General features: G+C 37.3%; 2 protein-coding genes across 2 annotated transcripts in view; one reads left to right on the forward strand and one right to left on the reverse strand.

The window, feature by feature from the left end:
- The first annotated feature begins 1,002 nt into the window (after positions 1 to 1,002).
- On the forward strand, positions 1,003 to 2,822 carry COA6 (cytochrome c oxidase assembly factor 6). Its single transcript, XM_005518534.2, has 3 exons — positions 1,003 to 1,053; positions 1,181 to 1,326; positions 2,367 to 2,822. The coding sequence occupies exons 2-3, from the start codon at positions 1,183 to 1,185 to the stop codon at positions 2,460 to 2,462; spliced, it is 240 nt and encodes a 79-aa protein (XP_005518591.1). The 5' UTR covers positions 1,003 to 1,053; positions 1,181 to 1,182; the 3' UTR covers positions 2,463 to 2,822.
- Positions 2,823 to 3,413: 591 nt separating this feature from the next.
- The window catches only part of TARBP1 (tRNA guanosine 2 -O-methyltransferase TARBP1), a 32,308-nt gene continuing 13,451 nt past the window's right edge, over positions 3,414 to 22,270 (reverse strand). Inside the window, exons 13-30 of the mRNA XM_005518533.3 lie at positions 21,589 to 21,686; positions 20,776 to 20,937; positions 18,968 to 19,161; positions 18,034 to 18,280; positions 17,709 to 17,897; positions 14,313 to 14,512; positions 14,098 to 14,169; positions 12,850 to 12,970; positions 11,922 to 12,032; positions 11,215 to 11,364; positions 9,978 to 10,064; positions 9,221 to 9,417; positions 8,654 to 8,735; positions 7,115 to 7,286; positions 6,673 to 6,864; positions 5,612 to 5,736; positions 5,006 to 5,142; positions 3,414 to 3,792 (exon numbers count right to left, since the gene is read on the reverse strand). Of these exons, the coding sequence (XP_005518590.2) occupies positions 3,627 to 3,792; positions 5,006 to 5,142; positions 5,612 to 5,736; positions 6,673 to 6,864; positions 7,115 to 7,286; positions 8,654 to 8,735; positions 9,221 to 9,417; positions 9,978 to 10,064; positions 11,215 to 11,364; positions 11,922 to 12,032; positions 12,850 to 12,970; positions 14,098 to 14,169; positions 14,313 to 14,512; positions 17,709 to 17,897; positions 18,034 to 18,280; positions 18,968 to 19,161; positions 20,776 to 20,937; positions 21,589 to 21,686 (2,702 nt within the window). The 3' untranslated portion in view covers positions 3,414 to 3,626. The remainder of the gene's footprint in view (positions 3,793 to 5,005; positions 5,143 to 5,611; positions 5,737 to 6,672; positions 6,865 to 7,114; positions 7,287 to 8,653; positions 8,736 to 9,220; positions 9,418 to 9,977; positions 10,065 to 11,214; positions 11,365 to 11,921; positions 12,033 to 12,849; positions 12,971 to 14,097; positions 14,170 to 14,312; positions 14,513 to 17,708; positions 17,898 to 18,033; positions 18,281 to 18,967; positions 19,162 to 20,775; positions 20,938 to 21,588; positions 21,687 to 22,270) is intronic.

Genomic DNA, 22,270 nt, shown 5'->3' on the forward strand with positions numbered 1-22,270 from the left:
TTCAAAACTGCAAAACTGGTCCCCATTTCCAGGTGGAATTGACGCATGAAAGGAGACCGACAATTCTTTGGCGTACAGGAAATGCCACCAAGTCCCAAATGAAATAATGAAGCAGCTTCTGGATGCTCCCTACCAGTACTGCAGACTTCGGTCACCACCTGACTGCCCCCAGGCTTCTTTTGCTCTCTTACCATCTCCACTATGGGTACATTTTTCTTTCACTGGGGTAATCAGCTTGACTCAGTGACAGAGTCCGTTCCAAGAAACCTTTCTAGAGTGGTTTGAGCATGCTGAATTAATTCAATGGATCAGCTCTCAGGGGAAACCTGCTGCAAGGAAAACTGTCAAAAATGCATTAGATGTATATGCTATCTTTATCAGCCTACCACCCAGTCACTACGTTACTGTTACGCTATTTAAAGTGCTGTAAATGCTCTCAGACTTTTTTCCCCCCTAATTCATAGAATTAACAAAGCCTGAAGCAGCTCAGACCTCGTGCCCTTGCCCAGCATTACTGGAACTTGCGTTCCAACTCCTAGGGCTTTATAAATACCACGTGGAAACTGCTCCTGGCCCCAAAGATTTTACACAGTGATTTCATCCAGCTGTCTTTCTTAGGCGTCAAAAAGGAAAGCAGAGACACCTCGTTTCTATGAACAGACAATCCGCTATGGCACTGCACGGAGCTCACGACAGGAATGTTTATAGCGTGCTAGACACCAGAGGGCGATACCGGAAAGAAATTAAGCACAGAAAAAAACACATCAGGCAACTGGTACTTCCAAATATCTTTTTTGCGACCTGGCGGGGACGTGACGGGAGGAAGCCTGAGGAGATGCGGCAGCCGCGGCAGGTCCGGGCCGGCATCGCGGGGTGGGACAAACGCAGGGGAGGGACAACAGGCAGGGAGGGACAGGAGAAGGGGAGAGACAGGAGGAGGGGAGGGACAACAGGCAGGGCGGGACAGGAGAAGGGGAGGGACACGGCGGGCCCCGGCCGCGCCCCGGGAAAGCGCCGCGATCGCTTCCGGAGCGCGACCTTCGCAGTCGGGCGGTGAGTGAGGGGTGCGGGGCCGAGCGGGGCCCTCCCTGCGGCGGCGGCGGCACCGCCTTCCCCGGAGCCTCGGCCCCGCTTCCATGGCAGCGGTTAGCGCTCGGACAGCGCCGTGTGTTGTGTTCAGGGATGGCGGCGCCGACGATGGAGGAGAGGAAGGCGTGCTGGGGGGCCCGGGACGAGTTCTGGCAGTGCCTGGACAGCCACGGGGATGACGCCGCCAAGTGCGAGAAGCTGCGCCGGGCCTTTGAGGCGCGCTGCCCTCAGCAGTGGGTGAGCTCCGAGCGCGCGTCCCCGGCAGCTCCAGCTGCCTGCAGGGCACAGCCTGGGCAGCCTGCAGAGAACCCTGCAGCTTCCCGCAGAGAAACCTGCACCCGTGTCAGGCCTAGCTTGGTTTGCACGCTTGTGGCTGGCTGGGAAAGGACAGCTCCTGTGCGCAGTCCTGACTGGCCCGTGAACCAAGATAACCAGCGTTAAGAGTGTAGTACAATAAGAAAGGAAAATACGGTCTCAAACTTCCAGATAAACACACTGGATTATTGCTTTAATTAAAAAAAAACAAAACAAAAGTATTAGAAGATACTTGAAAGCTTGTAGAAGTACCCAGAAATTCTTGTTCAAAGGCCAGTACGGAAAGGAGCTGCCACAGGTGCAGTGCATTTTAAGACTGGCATCTGATACCTTGTGCATAAAAACCCTTTTTTTCATGCAGTGTAATTTCACAGTAAGGCACCTGCATGTAACCCGTTCATGTTGTGTTTTTTAGTTTCCTGAGCTCAAGCTGTAAGAATTCCTTTCTCATAGGCACTGCCCTTTAGTAACAGTGGTGTTTGAGGGTCTGAACAGATCCTGTTGCAGGTAGCAGACTGAAGCAATTTGAAAAGCTGTGTACCTTCACAGCTGCTGTACTGACTCACACTTTGAACAGTGCAGTCCTACTATTCATTGTCTCTAGAGCTGATGGTTTTATCTAGACACTGGACTTGGAGGTTACGTAGGCTGTGATACCATAGAAAAGCTTCACAAATGCCTTTGCTTCACAAATGATTTTGTTCAGAGCAGTGAAAAGAGAAAAAGCATGTAAGACCTTAATGAAATAACAGGGTGGTGAACTTAAGAAAAAACTTAAGTTCACTTTCAAAATGGTAAAGAACCCCCAAAAACTAAACATGCTGCTCTTTAGTCTTCACCAGGAGAAACTCCTAACTAGTGCATTAAAATCCTCCTTAAGTTCAGTGACCAAAGACTGTTTACACAAAGCCCCTTTCTCTTGCTAGTTTCTTCTGATGAACATAATTTCTCTTTATAAACAGGTTAAACACTTCGACAAAAGAAGAGACTTCTTAAAATACAAAAAGAAGCTTGAAACAGAAGGGTTTCATCCTCCAGAAGCTGCTGGAAAGTCTTAGGAACTCTGCTCTCAAATCAAGTGTGAGTGACTATAGAAGATGCCAGAGAAAGCAACAAAAGCTGCTTGAGTGCAAGAACTGGTAATGTAGCAGTCTCCCTGAAGTGCAGACTTCAGTGCTCTTCTTGTTGCCAGGGCTCATGTGTCTGCTAAAAAAAAAAGATCATGGACAGCTTTTTAAGTCAAAGAAATATAGTGCAGGGCTGTTCACAAATTTAAGGGTTTGAATGTATAATTAGTAAAATTGTTTCACAGGAATAAATGATTATTTAATACTGCAGTGTACATATTCTAAAATGAAATTGTTTTTCAGTAAGTGAACCAGCTTTTTCCTAAAATAAAAAAGTCCATTCCAACTTGCCTTTCTTGTCAAAAGCAGTGGGTTGTATAATAAAATTTGTATTTGTCATTTACCACATATTTCAAAGAATTTTAAAATACAGTTTAAGTCACATATTAATTTATACAACAGTGGTCATTAGAAGACCTAAAGCATCCTGTGCATATGATATGTAATTTTTCTGTTTTGAGTATGCTCATTTTTATTAGCAATAGGAATATTTACACTGGTGATAGGTTTTCAGTCAGTATCTCTGCTAGCAGTTATTTATCACATTCTTACATTATGGTCTTTTGGAGAATTGGATTGCCTTAGTCATGCAGCTTTATTTACAGGTACAGACTGTTTACAGCAGGATTAATAAGTGTGACTATAGAAGGCATTTAAACAAGGAGCAGCATTGAATGTAATTATGTAAGTGAAGTTGCCTTCCAAAAACCATATAATCTAGTATATATCTATGTGCTGGAATGATTTAATACAATGGCTAAAGGCACGACTTCAAGCACAGTCACCACAACCAAAGTAACTGCAGTAAAAATGCTGTGTTTTGAGTTTGGGTTTGTTCACAGTGCTGTGCTGACATTCAGCAGAATAAACACACTTGCCACGTGCAATATAAATAGTATTTATTTCCAATGCAACAATTTTAGGAGGTAAAGTATTAAGGCATTTAAAAGTCACTCTGACCACTACGGAGACTAGAACATGCAAAGTTAAGAATTCTCGTTCACCCTGAGTTTTTCTCTCATCTATTCAGAATTTCATGTCATAGCACCGTAGGAAGCAATCCAGCTGTACAGTAAGGCACAAGACTCTGGGCAGTTACTGTTGTTGTTTTTGCTTGATCACTTGTTGCCTTGTGTACTCCCAGATCAGCAGAGCTCCGCTCACATGGACATTGAGTGACCGAATAATTCCCTGCTGAGGAATTTCCACACAGACATCCAGATGGTGAATCAGGTTGGCTGGGATTCCTTCATGTTCATTTCTAGTAAAGAAGAAACAGTAACTTGTATCTGAGACAGGGCATGTATGTTCCGGAAAGCAAAAAGTACAAATGTCAGAACAGCATCCAAACACCTTTTGACAAATGGTGCATCTGCCTACAGGATAACTGATGACAAGTAATGAATTTTTTAAAACAGTAATACATTCCAAAGAAAAAACAGAGAGATCTGACTTAAATTTTGATGTAAAAAACCTGGTGCAAGTTTCAATTTTCAGTTCAATGGTCCAACAATAGCTGAGCACCCAGCAAAAAGATTCTCTGCTTTTTTTTTTTGTACTCCATATACAACGAAATGACCAGTGTATGAAGCTGCTGGAAAGCTCAAGTGCCCACTTTACATTCAGGTCTCAGCACGAAGGAATGTCAAAACTGAGCACAGAGGATATTGAAGTTTACTGGTAATTAAAACTATTGTTTTTAATTAAAAGAGAACGAAGTTGTCACAAGTGCTCTATTCTGAGGACAACCTATATACAAAAAAGTTGGAAAAAAGCTTTGTCCTAAGAGGATAGCCAGACCCTTCTTCCTGGTCTCACTCAGTAGCCTTGCAGTGAGGGAGGTGCCAGGATTTTTCTCACTTGTATTGCTTTGCTGCAGATTTCTTTAAGTAGCCTCCCCCTCTTTGTATCACACATCTGAGGCTTCTCCACTTATAGAAACTGGAAACTGCTTTTCTCTGAAGTTGTCTCATGGTTTGCTTGAACTGCAAAAACTCCCTACTTCATCTTGTGCCTCATCCTTAACTTTTAAATCATCTCCCGGCCATGCATTCAGTGTGCTCCAGCCCTCCTCTCCAAGTTCAGCAGGGCAAACACAGCCTCCTCCTGGCTGAGTTCAGCACAGCCCAAACAGACAGGGCCCATATAACTACACTGAACAGATGGTATCTTTAGCACTCCCAGAAAACATAACCCATGCTGTTGCCACCTTCATCCATTATTAAAAGGTATTACAGTGTATGGATAGGTTATTAAATAGGGGAAGGGTCTTTCAGTAGGTGCCAGTACCTTGAGGTCCTTAGCACACACAAAGCCAAGGACTGCACTTTCAATAATCATTTCCACTCCAGAATCACCTGTAGCAGTGTCACCTGGTTTTCAGATGACCGAACTCTGACTAGAGAAAGGGATGGACTGGAGATCTACAAAATCCTCCCCAAAAGAGGGAGATTTACAAAACTGTGAGCTCTTACCCCAGCAGTAATAGTGATTTCTCTGGGAAGCAATATTCTGTAAGATCAAAACTTTTAGCTGTCTGCTCCACACCAATAATAGTGTAGCCTTCTGTTTTTTTCTGCTGTAAATAATCAACAAGCTGAGATGGTTTCACCTGTGCATTAAAAGCAGAAATATAAAAATACTTAAATATCACCTTTTGTAAACTTCTGAAGTTATTGTAAAAAAAAATAAACCATTTACTTGGACAATTTTTAAAATAACTTTTATCCCCAAAGACTGTCCATATACATAGCTTAACATTTTAAAAGCTCTTCAGCAGTAGCACAGAAAGTTAGGCAATGCCACAAAATATCCCCACCAATACAGTGAAGAAAGATGTAACAATGACATTCACACAATCAGTTTATCACAGCAATAAGAAGTTGGAAGTATTTTCTAAATGCTTTTTTATAAGGTTGACCCAAAACATGTAAGATAAAGCATCAGAGATAACAGCAGGAGCTTCCATTAAAGAAAAAGATAATTTTTTCAACATAAAAAAATGTAAGACTCTGAACTATGCATTTGACAGACTGAGGATGCTGAGTACACTTTTTAGCTATTAAAATGTTTCCATTCACCTCAACAAGGGGGAGCCACTGCTCTGCAGAAACACTCAGATGTTGAAACTGCTTATCCTGTATATAATGAAGACTGCCAACAACTAGTGCAGATGCCCCAAATATTTCACTTGTACGACATAAACCTACAAAAACAAGAAATAACGTGATTTTTGTGTAGAAAATAAACACTAAGCGAGAACACCAAGGGAAAATGACAAAGAATGCAAGAGAAATGTCTGCTTTAGTTACCTATTTTTAGTTAGTTTCAGCTCTTCCAAGCCACACCTTGTTCCATATAAATTACAGGGAAAAAATGTTTTGTAACTTAGCAGAAAGATAAAAATTAGAAAAGCACTGTGTCTGACAACTTGCTTTTACAATACTAATTACACAAAGGGGCTAAGTGCCCAAGCCTTAGCAAGGATGGATGGTTTGACACATCCACACACAAGCTTAAGCTTTGAACCCAGCACCTGTTAAATGAAAGAGGATGACATGTAATAGCATTACAATGCAGACCACACCAGCTTGTGGGCTTTTCATTACTCACTGCAATTATTGAAACTGCTAACATCAAACACAATGGCAATAAAGTGTTTGCAGGATTTATTATGTCACAGCTGACACATCATGAAGGAAGTCTTATCAGGAAACGGGACTCCGCTATCCAATGGACATGAGAATCTTGTAGGTTTACAAGATTTGGTTTAATTGTTACAGGGAAAAAACAAAAAAGCAAGTGATTTCCTTTCACTGCACACACAGTGTAAAAACTCAGCTGTAGCAAATATAGAATCAGCAAGAAACTGAGCATGATTTACATCAAAATTCCAATTAATTAATGCATGCTATGTGTAAGTACTTCTATTTTTTCCTTAAAACGTATCTGTAGAAGACCCCTTTCTCTGAAGTGGGTAGGATTTTCTGTGGCTACCAGTTTCTTTCAGCATAATGATCTACTCTTCTGAGCAGTACTTAAATAATTTTCTAATTATCGACATAAAATGAAATTAACTTCCATTATCTAAGTGTGCTCCAAGGTCTAAAATGAAAGTTTGAAAATGTGCAATCAACCTTACCTCCTAAATTGGTAGGTTTGTCAATAAGTGAGGCCACCACAATCAATCTGCTGTTTGATTTGCCAAGTTTAGCAGCACGATCCTGAAATGCCATTTCCAAGTCTAAACTAGGAGTACTGTTCTTCCAGGGTATAATCTTTTTCTGAACATCAGTCCACTCTGGCTGGCTGTCTGCTTCAGCTGAATGTGAACCTGTAACAACAAACTGGATGTTCATATGGACATGCAATTGGGAGTGACACTAGTGCTTCAATAGAGAAGATAATCCATATGGTAATACTGGAGATACCATGCATCATCTATACTGTTATTTTATGGGACATGTCCTGCTCACATAGATACAAGTTTACTTCAGCTGAAAACCAGAGCTGGGATTGACTACAGATGTACACAGCTACTCCATCCAAATAACTAAAATCAAGAGAGATTGGCTATATTTTACCCATGTCTTGCTGAGACCAGTCGCTTGGTTTCAGATCACGAAGTTCCGCTCGGGACTGGCACCACTGAAATGCTGCTGGCAAAGGAATGTCAGTGAACCTGTCAAATTTAGAGAGGGAGATCCATTCATCTTCAGCGAGTTCCGAAAGGCGGGGGAGAGTGTAAAATATCGTCTGCAATGCAACACAGTGTTATCAGCAGAGAGTCACCAAAGCAAGCAGAAACAGATCATTAATCCCTGGTAGTTTAATGGAACATGTCTATTATCAAGCCTCCTATGCTTCTAACACTTGTTTTTTCTTGGTGCTTAATACAGCTTACCTATGTGTCTCTAAATATTCATAACTTTACTTAATACTGCTATCCAAAACATCCATAAATCTAGACTTGTTCTCTCTCCAATTACACTTTTCCTGAGGACCTGCACTGATTACCATTGTGAAATTCTAGAATACCAAAGAATTAACACTATGCTACTCAGCACAAGGCTCTAGAGAAAAATCTTGTATGTGTAACACTGAAGAGTTTCCAAATACTCTTACAACTTTCTAGTAGAGGATGCAGATTGATTTAATGTCAAAAGAAAAATAGTTGAAAGCATTAAAATCTAGTGGGGTAAAATCCAGCTCAGCACAACCAATACATCTAGCTAACCATGATTTATCAAGAAGGAAAAAACAGACATCCCAAGGGAAAGACTGAGTAAGTCAAAGAGTTCTAAACCCAGACTTTTTGTTTATCCCAATGCACCCTTCAAGACAAAGGTGAAGATGCACCCTGAATACATTTAAATGCTTCACAAATATTAGTCTTGCTTTGTTGGGTTTTTTCTCTCCTGTTCAGAACTTTTACTTTCCACTATTCAGCATTTTTGTGTTCACAAAAATATTTCACAGAGCATCAGTTACAAGAAAAAAACATTTCTTCTGTCAAAGATGGCACTGTTTCTGCAAAAACATATACCCCATTCATATCCACGCTTATCTTGTATTTTGAGCTTAGTTCTTCTGTCCCTTCTATTCATCTGCACCCTTATTTTTGCCTTCCTTCCATTTTCAATCATGAAAATGTTTATTCAGCTGTCAGTTATTTGAGCTGCATCTAAAAAGGTGGCTGAAAAAGATGTTCTGGAAGTGATATATCTCTATCCCATTCACATCAAACAATCCAGTTAAGCTACTTCAAGTTACTTCTGGGAACAGATGCCTTAAAAATCCAAATAAACTACCTCAACTAAGTAGATGCTCTTCAGTTACTAGAGCAAACCTTTCTAGTCACAAATATAAAACATGATTAATTCCCACAGATAGGCACATTGATCACACATTCCTCCTCCTAACTGACCTGGGTTTTTAACACAGTATCAAATACAAAAACTAAGATGCAATCTTAAGACTAAAGCTCATCACAATCTGGGTGAAGTAATTCTTTTGGGTTTTAAATGAATAATAGTTGGAAATTTCATCCCACATTAGAAGATATCAAAAAAGATAAAAAATACAATTGTAGAACTAGACAAATAGTGTGGTCCTGGACTTGCCTCTAGACTATAATCCTCAACTGGATGAAATATTGCAAAGAAGAAGTGATCTTGGATTCGCTGCCAGTTCCTCTTGGCATTCCTGCAAGTGCAGAAAGTAATGGAAGATACATTAAAAAAGCAATGTGCTGGATATTTTTAAAAATTCAGTCATCAGATTGGCATAAAGCAACTTAATTTATTTACTATATATCGCACAGGAAAGAAAATACTTCAACAATTAAGGGCCCATTTTTTAAAAAACAAACAGCATTCAGAAAATAAGCTTCATTTCTGTTTCAAGGAAGGACATAATACATCTCCAAATTCTATTATCAAAAGGAGTGAGTTTGGCAAGAAGTATCCCATGGAAACTGGATACTAGCCTATGGTTCAGAAAAAAAAGAAAAAAGGAAGTAAAGACTCTTCCCTTTGCTGTTTTTTTTCTGTATCATGTCTCCCCATATCAACTTCTTTTTAAACAGAGATAAAAACCCCCAAAAAACCCCATAAAAATTATCATGAAAATTTAACTTGCTGCAAAATGGCTCAGAAGAACAATGTTAAGCTGTAGAGAATGTTACTAACCCTGTGCCGTGCATGTTTTCCACTTGTTGAAGGCTAGATTCAATAACTGGTGTCAGAGCATCAAATTCTTCCACATGCAGCATTCTGCACATTCCCCAGATTTTTTTAAGGGCAACTAATGCATAAAGTCGAACGCTGAAATTATGGCTGAAACACCACTGCAGAACAACTACGAGGGCTTTCTTCAAAGCTGGCTTCTAAAGAAACAAAGAAGCTTCTTTTCTGTCAAGTTTTAATGAACCATTCAGAGGTTATGAGTGGCCCAAGAAAAAGTTCCACAAAAGACACCCTTTTGGAAATCACAAAGCTTTAAAATTATATTCATTTTCTTCTTTCTATCTCATCAGGACAAAACCTACAGCCCTGCCTGTTCTTTGAAAATGTATTCATTTGCTTTAAAAATCATTATTCTGCCTACAAGGAAACCTCTATTTACTTCTGATTAAAAGAGCAGCAAGAAAAACAAACCCAGGTGCATCCACATGTTTACTTAAAACCAGAGTAGCTATTCTAGAAAATGTCACAGGTAATCAGGCTCTATGTATCCACAACGCCTGCTAAGTTAGCTAATTTTCCTAAGTCAAATTATTTCACAGAGATGACAGGAGGAGTTAGTGTTTTGCATAACAAAGGATACCTTAGTAGGAAGTAGGTATTAAAGAGACATTTAAACTATTTTAGCAGTCCTATTTTCAATTCAGAACTCTGTACATGCACTGGAAGTGAATAAAGAATGAACACTCTTAGAGAAATGTACCTTCTCTGAGGTATTTTGAAGAATGATGTCAAAATGGGCCAATACTGATAAAAATGTGCAGATACTTTTTTTAAGATTTTCTTCATCCTGAAGTAAAAGAGAATGTTAACAAGAGATATACATATATAAAATGTTTTTTACACTTTATGCGTTTTCATGCCATGTTCTGCACATGCAATAATATGAACACTATTAAAAATCTATGTGTCTCCACAGCCAAATTTATGAAAATACAAGGTAGATATTAATTAGGATTTCATTTTTCCTAACATGTTATTTGCTTTTTACTAGCACATCAATCAGAATAAAGCATAAAGTGGTGTAAGTGAGCTAAAATTCAACTCAAGTTCACTGTATTCCCCCAGGAATGCAGAAGGTCAGCTCCATTCCACAACCCCTTGGCCTGGGGCTCCCACTACCAGAGCTCAATCTGCAGCTCACACTGCTGTTGCACATCGAGCCACCTGCACTAAACGTATTCCTCAGCACCAGGAGAGCCTCTGAAAATACAATCTCTATTCCTTTTTCATACACGTACATGTTTTCTGCTTGCTCTGATGGTTTGAATGGGACCACTGTGATTTAGTACACTTGTTATCAGCATGAAATCACTTTGATCCAACAGATTATCATCTACTAAAATGACAGCAATTCCAACAGCCTGAGCTTTTCAAAGGAGCTCTGAAATAGTCAGCTCTCCTCAGTCAACCTCTTCACGACTTTTGGGTATCATCATTCAAACCCTGCTTCAGTTTTAAAATTTCATGACAGAACTCCACCATGAAGGAAGGCCATATTAAAAGCTGCAAACTGAATATGTATTAGCAAGTGTCATCTTCTCACTGACAAAGAGGCTGTGACAAAAAAGAGGAAGGTGGGCTGTGGAAACCACGAGTAACTCAGACCTTGAGAGTCAGGATCTAGGGCATCTATGTGATCCTGATGGCTCCTAAATTGGATTGCTCTGACTTGCTGCGCCACCTCTACTCTGGCCAGAATAAAACATCATAAAAGGAGATCTCTCAACAGGAAGAATTTACTTTTCTTTGGCCATTTTTAGGTGGCAAATTTCTAAGTATCTCAGACTATTGCTCAGACTCGCTTCCAAGCTGAACTACTCAACAGTCCACTGCTTCTAAAGGAAGACTGGAATACACAGAAAATAAGGTACGGGACAACAAACTGTACCCTCTTTGTTCAAATTACCCTTCAAGTGAATGCCAAAGATCTTACTTACATAGCAAAAGCAATCCCAGAATTTATCAAGGAATTGGGGATATTTATGTAGACTCAAGATAACAATCCATTCTATGAAGTATTTCACAGATGCCTGATTATTACTGAATCCAGCCAGAAAAACTCTGTCAAGAGTTCCACACAAAAAATTCTGAGGAAACAAAATCAGGCAATCCTTTAGTATTTTTAGAGTTACTTCCATGAAGAAAAAAATAAACAAATAAAAGAACATTCTCATCTTTATCATAATATTAGATATATATTTTAATATGCAAATTAAAACATTTTAAAACTAATTTATTTATTATACTTTTCAAATATTTTCCTATGAAGCAGCAATTTGATGAAAGTAACACGTGTCAATTTCTTGACTGTTCATAAAGTAGCAGTAGTTTTACTAAATGAAAAGCTTACAATCAGACAGTCAGTACAAACTTTAGCTTTAACAGGACCAATCTGGCCTCCTAAAATTCACCATTCTAAGAATCAGTTTCCAGTGTTCTCTAGAAATGCATGATGAATCCGTGACTTCAGACTGAAAGCTACACGAAACTTCTACAACACAGAACTTCCTCATCAGCTACAGGTTGTATGCCTTTTATATCCTGCTGTAATTTAACATATGCAGCTTGCATGACACCAAATTAGGTCTTGAAAGTAGGTAATTATTTATTTATTTAAAAATTAATAGCAAAGAGCAATCAATACCTGGTTAAGCTTTGGGAGAAGAACTAAGAGTGTCTGCCATACCCGATTTTTAATTCTATGCTGCAAAGAGTTTGCATAATAGCGTGTTCTAGATCTGGACACCTGTTCATCCTAAAAGAAAATTAAAAGGTTTATTGCCTATTCTTCCTTTAAATTTGAATACATGTAAACACTCTTTTCTGTAGTAAGAAAGCATCATCTACTACACAGCTAGGATCAGAATTGCAGATAAACTTAGGAAAATACATTTACTTAATTAAGAATCAAATTCTGTAGTTAATAATTAAATAACAAAGTAAGCAAATATCTTGTAAAACTCACTTTTTCCCTCTTGGGCAATCTCACAACACAAATAATCATTTTTCTGCAGTACTTAACTGAGAGGAACGAAGGACCCACCCCGTCCTAGCTCTTCAGACAAAAGCAGGATTTACAGTACCAGAATGTAAGGGTGATGTTCTAATAACAGCTGTAGTAATTTACCACTGACTTTAGACTCCTGCCAATGCATAAGCAGCTATGATATAACAGAAAATTGGACCCCAACATTATTTCTATCCATAAAGGTATTCTAAGGAGACAGCAGCTCTCCCAGTTTAAGAGGTAGTCTGCAATTGTTGAAGTGAAATGCAGTGCTTCAGAACACAGCCTAAAGGAAGATTCTTAATGGAACAATGGCTACAATTTGGATAATGTTCCAGGAAGCCAAAATATCCTCTAAAAAGAGAGAAAAACCCCAAAGGCAATTTTTACTATTTTGACTGAATTATTCAACTTCTGTCTCATGGCAAAGAAAAGCCGAATTACTTGGCAAATCGAGAGATGCTACACAACCAACCATAAATGCATCCTGTACCAACTGTAAATATTTTGCATTATACTAACTGTATTAAAACTACATTTATCTACCAAGAGAAATTAATTTTACCTTATCGAGTAGTTTGATGAAAATGTCTTCCATGAACATCTTATGCAAGATATTTGATCCATCCAACAAGCACAGAAATTTAACAGCACAAATGCGAACATAGTGATCATCTCGATTTGGACTGTAAAATATTAATAAAAACAAAAATCAAACTCCACCTGTTTAGACATAAAAGTAATTCCTAAATTACAAAAAAGTACCAAACATCATCTTTAACGTACAGCCATCAAGTTGTCTACAGTGAGACAAGATGCAAATACCCAGAACTGGAATTTTAAAATCTGTTCGTCATTGGTGATGAAAAAAATTAATGACTTCACAACCTGATCCTGAGTCTATGCAGAATTCTGCAGTAACATCTAGATGTTTAATTTTTTTTTCTATAGAAAAAGCTGTATCAGAAAGCTTCTGAAATTTTGTGCCTGTAAACTGTAACCTTTTAACAACTAATTTATGCTTAGCTTGGTCAAATACCTAGTCCCAAACAACACTTTATTCCTATTAGTCAACTACAGACATCTAGAATAATTAATGGCAAGAGTAAAATTAATGACATTATAGGTTGTGACAGCTGCAGACCATCACAAGATATGATTACCAAAAAGCTCTTGGGAGAACGTACAGGAGTAGTGAACTTTTGCAGCAGAACTTTTTAAAAGCTCAGGTTTTATAAATTACTAACATTTCTGTAAAAAGGGTGACGGAACTTTTTTCTCTGACTTTCTTCCACTGTGTAAAAATTAGGAGGAGTGAAGCTATAGAAAAATACAACAATCCAGTAGCTAACATCCCCATTTCAAAGGCTGGAGGCAAAGGGCTTGCAACCAATGTTAAAAAGCCAAGCTCAAAATCTGACTGCATTAAAACCTGACTTTCTTACCTGTCTTACTTACAATAACAAGGTAAATACTAGCTCAGCATCCTAAAAAGTCCTACTTTATTGAGGTGAGACAATGAGCAAGTAGTTATTTCAGCCACAGTCAGATTTAATAAGTGGGATATATTTTCCTGAAAATTCATTTTTCTAAAGTTTGTATTTGAATTATGAATATAATGTGATGTACAACCCTCCTACCAGCATTTTAAAAGGTTATGAATGTATTCCTTGTGCGTCCCTTCCAACTCATGATACTCTATGATTGTATGGTAAGCAGCTGACTTCAAAATCAGCATCTTTCCTATCAGAGCATCAACCAAGACAAAGACACAATTCATAAATACTGTAGGATGCATCATCAAAAGCATTACCTTTCTGTAACAACATTTGCTGCACATTTTTCTCCAATATCTTCTATGAAGGCATGCACATCCTGAATGTGTCTTCAGAGATGAAAGAAGACAAAGCAACAAAATTAGCAGAATAACATACAAAACCTGTTTTCAGTTTTTCAGTAGTTATCTCAAGGTTTAAAAGAAAACCACACAAAATTGTAAAATATAAATCAAAGATTTTTCTTTTATACCTTTGATCTCTCCTAAATACAGTTCCAAAGACACAAGCCTCAGTGATAAGTTCACTATAATTTCCAGCATTTAAGAAAGCATTTGTCAAGGCACTTCTCTCATCAACAGTGGGAAATATCCAAGACTGACAACAATGACTAAGGACTACATTGAAGACTCCAGTCTTTGTAGTGGACAGATCTATGAGCTTGAAAATTATCTGAAAATAAGAAATAAAAGATTCAAAATCTAGTTTTCAGAAGTGCCAGAACTATTAGAATAAAACTGCAGCGGTATCTACTTTAATAGGTATCATGGTCTTTTGCATCCTATCTCTGCTCAGGTTAATGCTGTCTTCAATCTATTTATAATTCCCTGATTATAAGAGCAGGTGAACAACTGGCCCAGTATCTGCTTCTCATAACAAAAACCAGAACTAATCTTTGCTTAAACAGATATAATGCCAGATGTTTTAAACAAATCTCCTGGTAAGTGGAACAAATGAGCCAGGGCTTACTTCATGAGCACAAACCTAGTGTTTTTATCAATCCTTACCAATTAAGAAAAAAAAAATTAAACATTAAGCAAAATTTTTTACATAAGCAGCCATGTCACTAGTTCCGTTCTACATTTACATCAAACTTCGTATTTTAAAAAGTGTCTTTGTACCATTTATTTTTTGTTTTTAAGGAGGGCATATTTACAATATTTCAAGCTGCTATCTAAAGCTTCTCCAAAAAGCAGAAAAATGAAACAGAACAAGAAAAATGGCCCCAAAATATTTATTTCCCCTCCTTAGGGTAAGTGCAAGAGTAAATTTCACTTACCAAGTATATTTTTTTTCCTAAGAAATTGCAAGCATTTGGGAGAGGGCAGGGAGATGCAGAATGAACAGGTAAAGCTTTCTAAGAATTCCTTTCTAGACAGCAGTTAGAGCTGTCCATGAAAATGTTTTTTTTCAGAAGGTGTTAACAGCTCCTAATAGACAAAGCTGCTTTGCTTCCCTGCACTGAAATGATAGTTTTGATAATGTGACAATTCTTTGACAATAATGCTGGTTTTATAGAGGAAGTTGTTCTGAACTGCTAAGCATTAAAGCACCGAGAAGTTCACGAAGAATTTAAGACTGAAATACTGCAATGCAGTCTGAAGAAACACTTGCTGGAAAGAAAGCTCTATGCTAGAAGCATGTGGGGTTTTTACCAAGAATTCAAACCTATTTTCTAGTGCAAAGACAGGCTTTCTAACTTTCCTAGTAATTCCAAAATTGAGCCATTGTTTCACCTGTAGGGAAGCAGCAGAGCATTTACAACACATTTCTGAATCCTGAATTTTTCAACTGTTTCACTAAGAGTTCAGCACACACAAAAGAAATTTTAGATATTTAAGTTCTAGCATAATTAACATATGAATAATCACAAAGAAAAGAGTGTAGCAGAAGAAATTAAGCTAAAGAACACAGTGCTCTGGGTACCTTCTGTGGAAGCCCTTCTCAACATTACCATAGCTATTACCATAAGCATTCCCTTTTTTGACTCAAAAATACCCCTTTGCTCCACCCCTTCCAACTATTAAAAAGACAGAGTGCACACTGTGGTAGACAAAATTAAAACTCTGCTTCTGTGACAAATCAACATCAGGCAGTTCCATTTTTTCTTCTCTTTAGCTACAACCGCAAAGCATCTGCACAGCGGGTCAATGGCAACGGGGACTGCCGAGGACTAGAATAAGAATATACATAAGTAGGCACTTGCTTGGGAACTTTATCTTCATTTTCTTATGAAGGGGCAGAAGGTGGCTCGACCAGATGCCCTTTGTTGAGTATAGGAGACCTTCATTAGCTCCTTGATGCCTGCTGTCATGGAATGTCCCACTGCAGACAATGGGATAGCTGTCACACGGACTCAACACTCAACAAGGCAAAATACACCTTATATAATGCTTGAAATACTAATGCTGAAGTTAAGGCAGTAACTCTAAGAATTTAAACAAGTTTTAAGATCAAGAAAAATAAAATACGAACTTTAGCTCATTAGTTATTACGACACTGAGCATACAATTAGCTGTTATAGATATTCCTTAAAAGTAAAAGCCAACCAATTTCCACAACAGAAGAGATAATTTACCATCTTTACATACATATCTTGACTTGGGTCCACAGGGAGACTACAAATTCTAAGTGCTTAAAACAGAGACCAGTAACATTCATTTGAAGCAAGTTTTTTAAAAGAAAATAAATGGGACTACATTTCAAGGTAATTAAGGCTAATAAGGATATATCACAGCACTTTTAAACAGCTAGGAAGTGTCCATTTCTCTGTATTTTATTTAAAATAATTTTGGTGTGTCTGGGCTGAAAATAAATTTGAAACTTTTGCTATTACTTACAGCTGTGAGTGTGACACCAGGATGGGGCTACTTATGGTGACTTCAAAGCGAAACTGCAACCCCTCCTGGTGTGATTTTTGTGCTAAGCACTAAGTAGCACACATGGCAGTGAACCTAAGCAAATACACTGGCAGATAGTTCACAGTGCATTACTGCCCTAGCTAAAGTCTTGCACTCACTGTGGACTGCTCTGCACAAATATGTAATTAATGCTTAAAGGGGAAAAAAAGAAATAGAAAGAATCCCCAAGAAAGATTATGTAGAAAGAAGTAGCTAACAACTTTGCAGTGAATAAAGCCAAAAGGAACCAACATCCCAGTACTAAATACGGTTTTCTGGACCTAATAAAAAAAAGAGCACTACAATATACGTGAGAACTCTTGGAGTTCTGGCAGCTGCATAAATCTTACAAGAAGAATAAAGGTTGCATTTTTCTTTTTAACTCTGGAAGCAGGTCAATCATGCAGGATTAAACTGAACTCTATAAGGTGACTGTGTGTTTTTATTTTCTACACCTGAAGCAGAGGAAAAGAAGCCTTTAAAGAAGCAGTAAAAATGCTTTATCCAATAGCACCTACAAAATTTTGAACTGTTACAACTTTTCATCTAAGACAGCATTTTCATAAAGAGTAAACTATTAGAAGAAGGCATAATTTTCCCAGAATATTAATAGTTTGTGACAGCTCAGGTGTCAAATCCTAAACAAAACAGTCATGAGGAAAAATTTCATTTTTATGTAAAAATAAAATAAATGAAAAAAACTAATCTTACTGCATGCAGAAGATATTGAACAGTTAAAAATCAAAGACACAGTACTTGTCATTTTCTGTGCCACAAGAACAAACAACATATTTGTTTATCTTCAATCTTATTCTCAGGTCTTTTATCTTGACACTCACAAACCTGAGCTTTTTCAGAAATTAAAAGTTCACAACAGTAGCTGAAGGGAAAATAAAGTGTAAAATACAATCTTACATTCAGACAAAATTTATGTTCCCATCTCAAAAAAAAGAATTCTTGAAACTGACCTCTTTTATTTTGGTATATGCTTGACCTTTTGCACTTGCAGCAACAGCTAGAACCTCAGTATCAAAGATGAACTGAACAAAAGCTTTTAGATTGGCCCAAAATATTAGCTGTGTGTTGCTCAAAGAGGATATAATTTTCCAAGCCAAATCAAATGCTTCTATGCAGAGACCCTCTGATGAGTCCAGAAGCTGTAAATAAAGAGATGAAAAAAGTGTTACATTTAACAAAAAAAAACCCAAAAAAACAACCAAACAAAAAAAACCAAAACAAAACAAAAAAAAACAACCCAAAAAATTATTCATACTGTGCAGGTTTATCTTTTACCTTGGGAACAAGGACTTTCATGCAGTCAAACACAGGTAAAACTTGGTCTGAAGGAAGAATAGATAGGGCTTCTAATGCAGACTGTAGAATTTCTTTTGACCTCTCAACGGTAGACAGTGACATTACTTCATACCCTTGAGCCGATGTTGCAAATGAATTTAAAACAAAGCGGAGGCAAATCCACTGGTCACGAACATAGCGTGCAACAATTTTCCCCCATCCTTGAGAGGTCGTTTCTTCACCTAAGCTGTGAAAAAAATACTTTCCTTAAATAAATATTGTGTTAGGTTTATCCTGCACATTCCTACTCCATCAGGACGTGCTTATTTGTACAAACCCTGTCCTACTTCAAGGTGCTAAGATTTATACAGTTCAAGGCAAGAGTGGACAAACATATGGAAAAGAAATCTAAAAATTAAGTGTTTTTTTTAAAAAAAATTCAAATCAATTATGGGCCTAGTCAGTCTCATTAGTCAAACACCTGTGACATTATTCAGTAGAAACATCACTATGTGCTGGCTGTGTTTTTTTGTTACCCAAGTATTTGGGTTTTGGCACTCTGGCTTCCTCTGGGTATCCCTTCCCAACAGTAAATAATTTACATTTAAACTTGCTTCTGCACATGCCATGGCTTTCTGCAGTGTATATATATTTAATCTGGCCTAAGGGTAAGCACTGTTCATAGCTAGCTCTGGCTTCACAGAACTAGAGGACTTAACAAAAGAACCTTTGCTCTGATCAATTACGGCTGCTTTAATGTTCTAAAACCTGGATGTTAAGATGAAAGAGAAACAGAGTGCACAGTTTGTTTACAGAATTCTTCCTTTTTATCTTGGCAAGAAGTTGTTAAAGAACAGGAAAAACCAACATCTTAACCACTGCTTCACATTAATCAACTTTATTCTAAGAATTACCGAAGCTTTAGCAGACATACCTATTTTTTTCTTCAGTGTAAGACGGCTTCTTTAATACTTCATTGAATTGAGAAAAGGAAATGAATTTCTTCAGAGCATCCACAGAAGGCAGAGGCTCCAGGTGCACTTCCAGTTTCCCAGCCATTATCCCACATACAGCTGCAAGTGAAGCCATGCTAGCTACTTTTCTAATTTGCTCCTTAACCTTCGGCTCCTAAGTAAAACCAAATCATACATGAACAAACACACACCAACGTCTTCTCTTATGATACAAATGACATACTAACACTTTTAATAATCCTCCTCTTTGCATCACCACAGACACCATAAGGTAGAAACTCTGCATCCTTCTATTCCTGTATTTTCCTCCCCTGTGCCTAACGCAGCTTGGCTTGGGCTGGGTCAGCGCAATCACTCGCAAGTTACAAGCACTGACAGAAGCATACATCTTCCCAATTACAGTCACTTAGGCATTAAGTGCAGGCAGCTTGGTGTGATGGAACACTCCTATCTTGCCAGGCAATAGTTCATACAAATTGCTGGGGAGAAATTAGAACAAAAGATGTGATCCAGTTAATCAGAAATTCAGAATATGACACAGTAGCTCCTCCAAGCACCCAAAAGATCATAACCATGCCATGGTTATTTTGTGTGATAGACATACACATTCGGAGAGGCATGGAATTAAAAGTCTCATGAAAAAAAAAAAGCCAGTAAGCATATGATGCCTATACAGTAAGAAAATCTTGATGTTATTTAAATATCTCCAAATTACATTTGGCTGTCTAGAGCACAGAAAAGACTTTTCTCATCTGTAATTACTCAGCATTTTCTCCTTTCTTCTGAAATTGAAGAGGTACTATATGTGTAGCTGAAGAAACCATCATGAAAATATTATTCCCCTGAACTCAAAATAAGTTGGTAAAGGCCCCAGTGAGCACTAAGTCTGAACCAGAAAATGTTTACTTTGAAACTACTGGAAAAAGTATATAATTCACATAAATGAAGGGAAAAAATAAAATGAAGTATTTTAATTTTATTAAAATAAATTAAGATAAATTAAGTTCTTTGTTCTGATAAAATGCAAACCTAGCTAATCAAATACTTAAAATCTTTTAAGGTGTTATTAACTATTCTTGAACAAAACAATAGTACCAAATAATAAGACCAAAGTTCGTACTGCCCAACAAATCTTAATTTAAATCTCCTTTTTTTCATGGAAGTTATTAATGTTTCTTTACCTTTTGAAAATTTATCTCTTTCAGATATAGTGCCCTAACATACAACTGTGGGACAATCAACATAGCTATGTGAAAAAGCCATAGTAATGCTGGGTTCTGGAGTTTCTTTTTCTCTGTATGTTCCAGGTTTGAAGTCAACAAACACCAAAGACATTTTCATTTATTAATCTTGATCAGTAAGATTAGTTCATATTTGAGAAAAATGTCTTTGAGTACATAGTTCATGATTACAGTAAGAATTTTACTTTAGCTATACAGACTTCTAAATAATGCAATATAAAAAAAACAAAGTACTAAAAATCTTAGCTATAAATATTATGCATTCATACTGCCAAATAAAGACATTTGTGTTAGGGAATATATATGCATATGCACATTCACACAAACTATTATTTAATTTCATGTTATATATAATCATATTATGCATTATAAATATCATAATACAAATAAATGATTGTATATTAACTTATAGTATGTCTATATAATTATTATTGCAGAATCTAAATACTATATTAGCATATATTTTAATTACTACTTATTGGCTTGTTTTATTTTAATATTTATTGTTGTAAATAACGTTAAATTACCTTTTCAGAATTTCTCTCCTGAAGATTACGAATAGATGCATTTACTAAGGATGAAAGGAAATTCTTGATAGGTGGCATTTTCTTCCAGTTGACTTTCAAGCACAAATTGACCATCTCTGGAATTAAAGCCAAGTACAGATCACAACGGTCCAGGTCGCCAACCTGAAAGTGAGGAAACAACAGCAGTCCGAATCAGTAAGAGGAGGAAAATTAAACTGAAAATCAGAAAGAAAACCACTTGCAACAATGATAGCAGAAGGAAAAATACAACTGTCATTGCAATTGAACAACTTTTAATTTTGGGGTTTGTTTGGTAGAGGTTATTAATGTCTACATCTTAAAAACTGACTTTCAGATGCCATTCTCCTGATTCCACTCTAACTTTTGCTTTACTTAAAAAGTCTCAGGTTTCTTTGGGATAGAAACTGAACCACCAGCCACAGCAATTAGGAAACAGGATAAAAGGCAAAAAGATGATAGCCAGGCTGAGTACTAAAAGTCTCCAAACACCTAACAACTTATGTCCACAGCTATACTAGAAGATATCATGCAGTATATGATACTCAGGATTTCTTACTATATGATTTATTTAGATTTAAGAAGAAAGAAGAAATGCAGACTACAGACAAACACTTCCTGTGAAGACACTTTTTTTTCCTTCTTACTGTGCTCATTGAAAAAAAGTTAACAGAAATGTTTCTATGCAAATTGACTTTCTAGGTGTTTGAAGATTTTAAACGAACTTTAGGAACACTGGTAAATCAAATTAACGCGCAAAACCACACCAAAGTATGCCTCATAATCATTACTTACAGTGCTCAATTCATTGGCAGTCAGCCGTCGGAGAACAAATTCAAGAATACTCTCCACAGGTGTCACAAGAGATTTCCAGATAAAGAACAGTACCTCATCTGTGTGGAGGGGAAAACCAAAGTATATATACAGAAATACAATTCCCTTAAGAATTTTATTAAATCATGCAGATTTGCTTATGTCACAAAGTTATACAGTAATAGTACTCAAATAAATGAAAGTTACTTAAAACATCTCTGTACTCCTTTGTAGTGTAAGCCATAAGGCTGAAAGAATCAAACCAGATTATATTATTTCCTGAGATTCACAATGTGTATTAGTGAACCAAAACTCACACAAGAACAGAAGACCTCCTACTCTTAACCCTCTGCACAAACAACCTATTAATGAACTTAGTCTTTAATAAAAACTAAAAGCTCCCATATCCAGCAATTCACTTTTATGTGGGAAAAATATACTTTTCCACTGCTACTATTTATAGACTTGAAAACTGGTTTGGGGGGCTTTCTGGTTCTTGGTTGTGTTTTTTTTTTTTTTTATGTTTAGGAATAATTTATCTTTGGAAATAGTAATCTTAAAAGATTTTAGCCCAGTAGCTTCCAGGCTGTAAATGAGAATACAAGATTATGACACAAAATGTGGTATTGTCTAGAAGATAAGGCTGGGCTACCATGTATACCTC

This window comes from Pseudopodoces humilis, chromosome 3 (genome assembly GCF_049639895.1).
Source record: "Pseudopodoces humilis isolate 2021_Gansu_Grassland_sample_001 chromosome 3, ASM4963989v1, whole genome shotgun sequence".
Lineage (NCBI taxonomy): Eukaryota > Metazoa > Chordata > Aves > Passeriformes > Paridae > Pseudopodoces > Pseudopodoces humilis.

Coding starts and splice junctions, on each gene's coding strand:
- COA6 (XM_005518534.2), top strand. CDS start 1,183: ATGGCGGCGCCGACGATGGAGGAGAGGAAGGCGTGCTGGGGGGCCCGG. Junction 1,327..2,366: donor CGCGCTGCCCTCAGCAGTGG/GTGAGCTCCGAG, acceptor CTTTATAAACAG/GTTAAACACTTCGACAAAAG.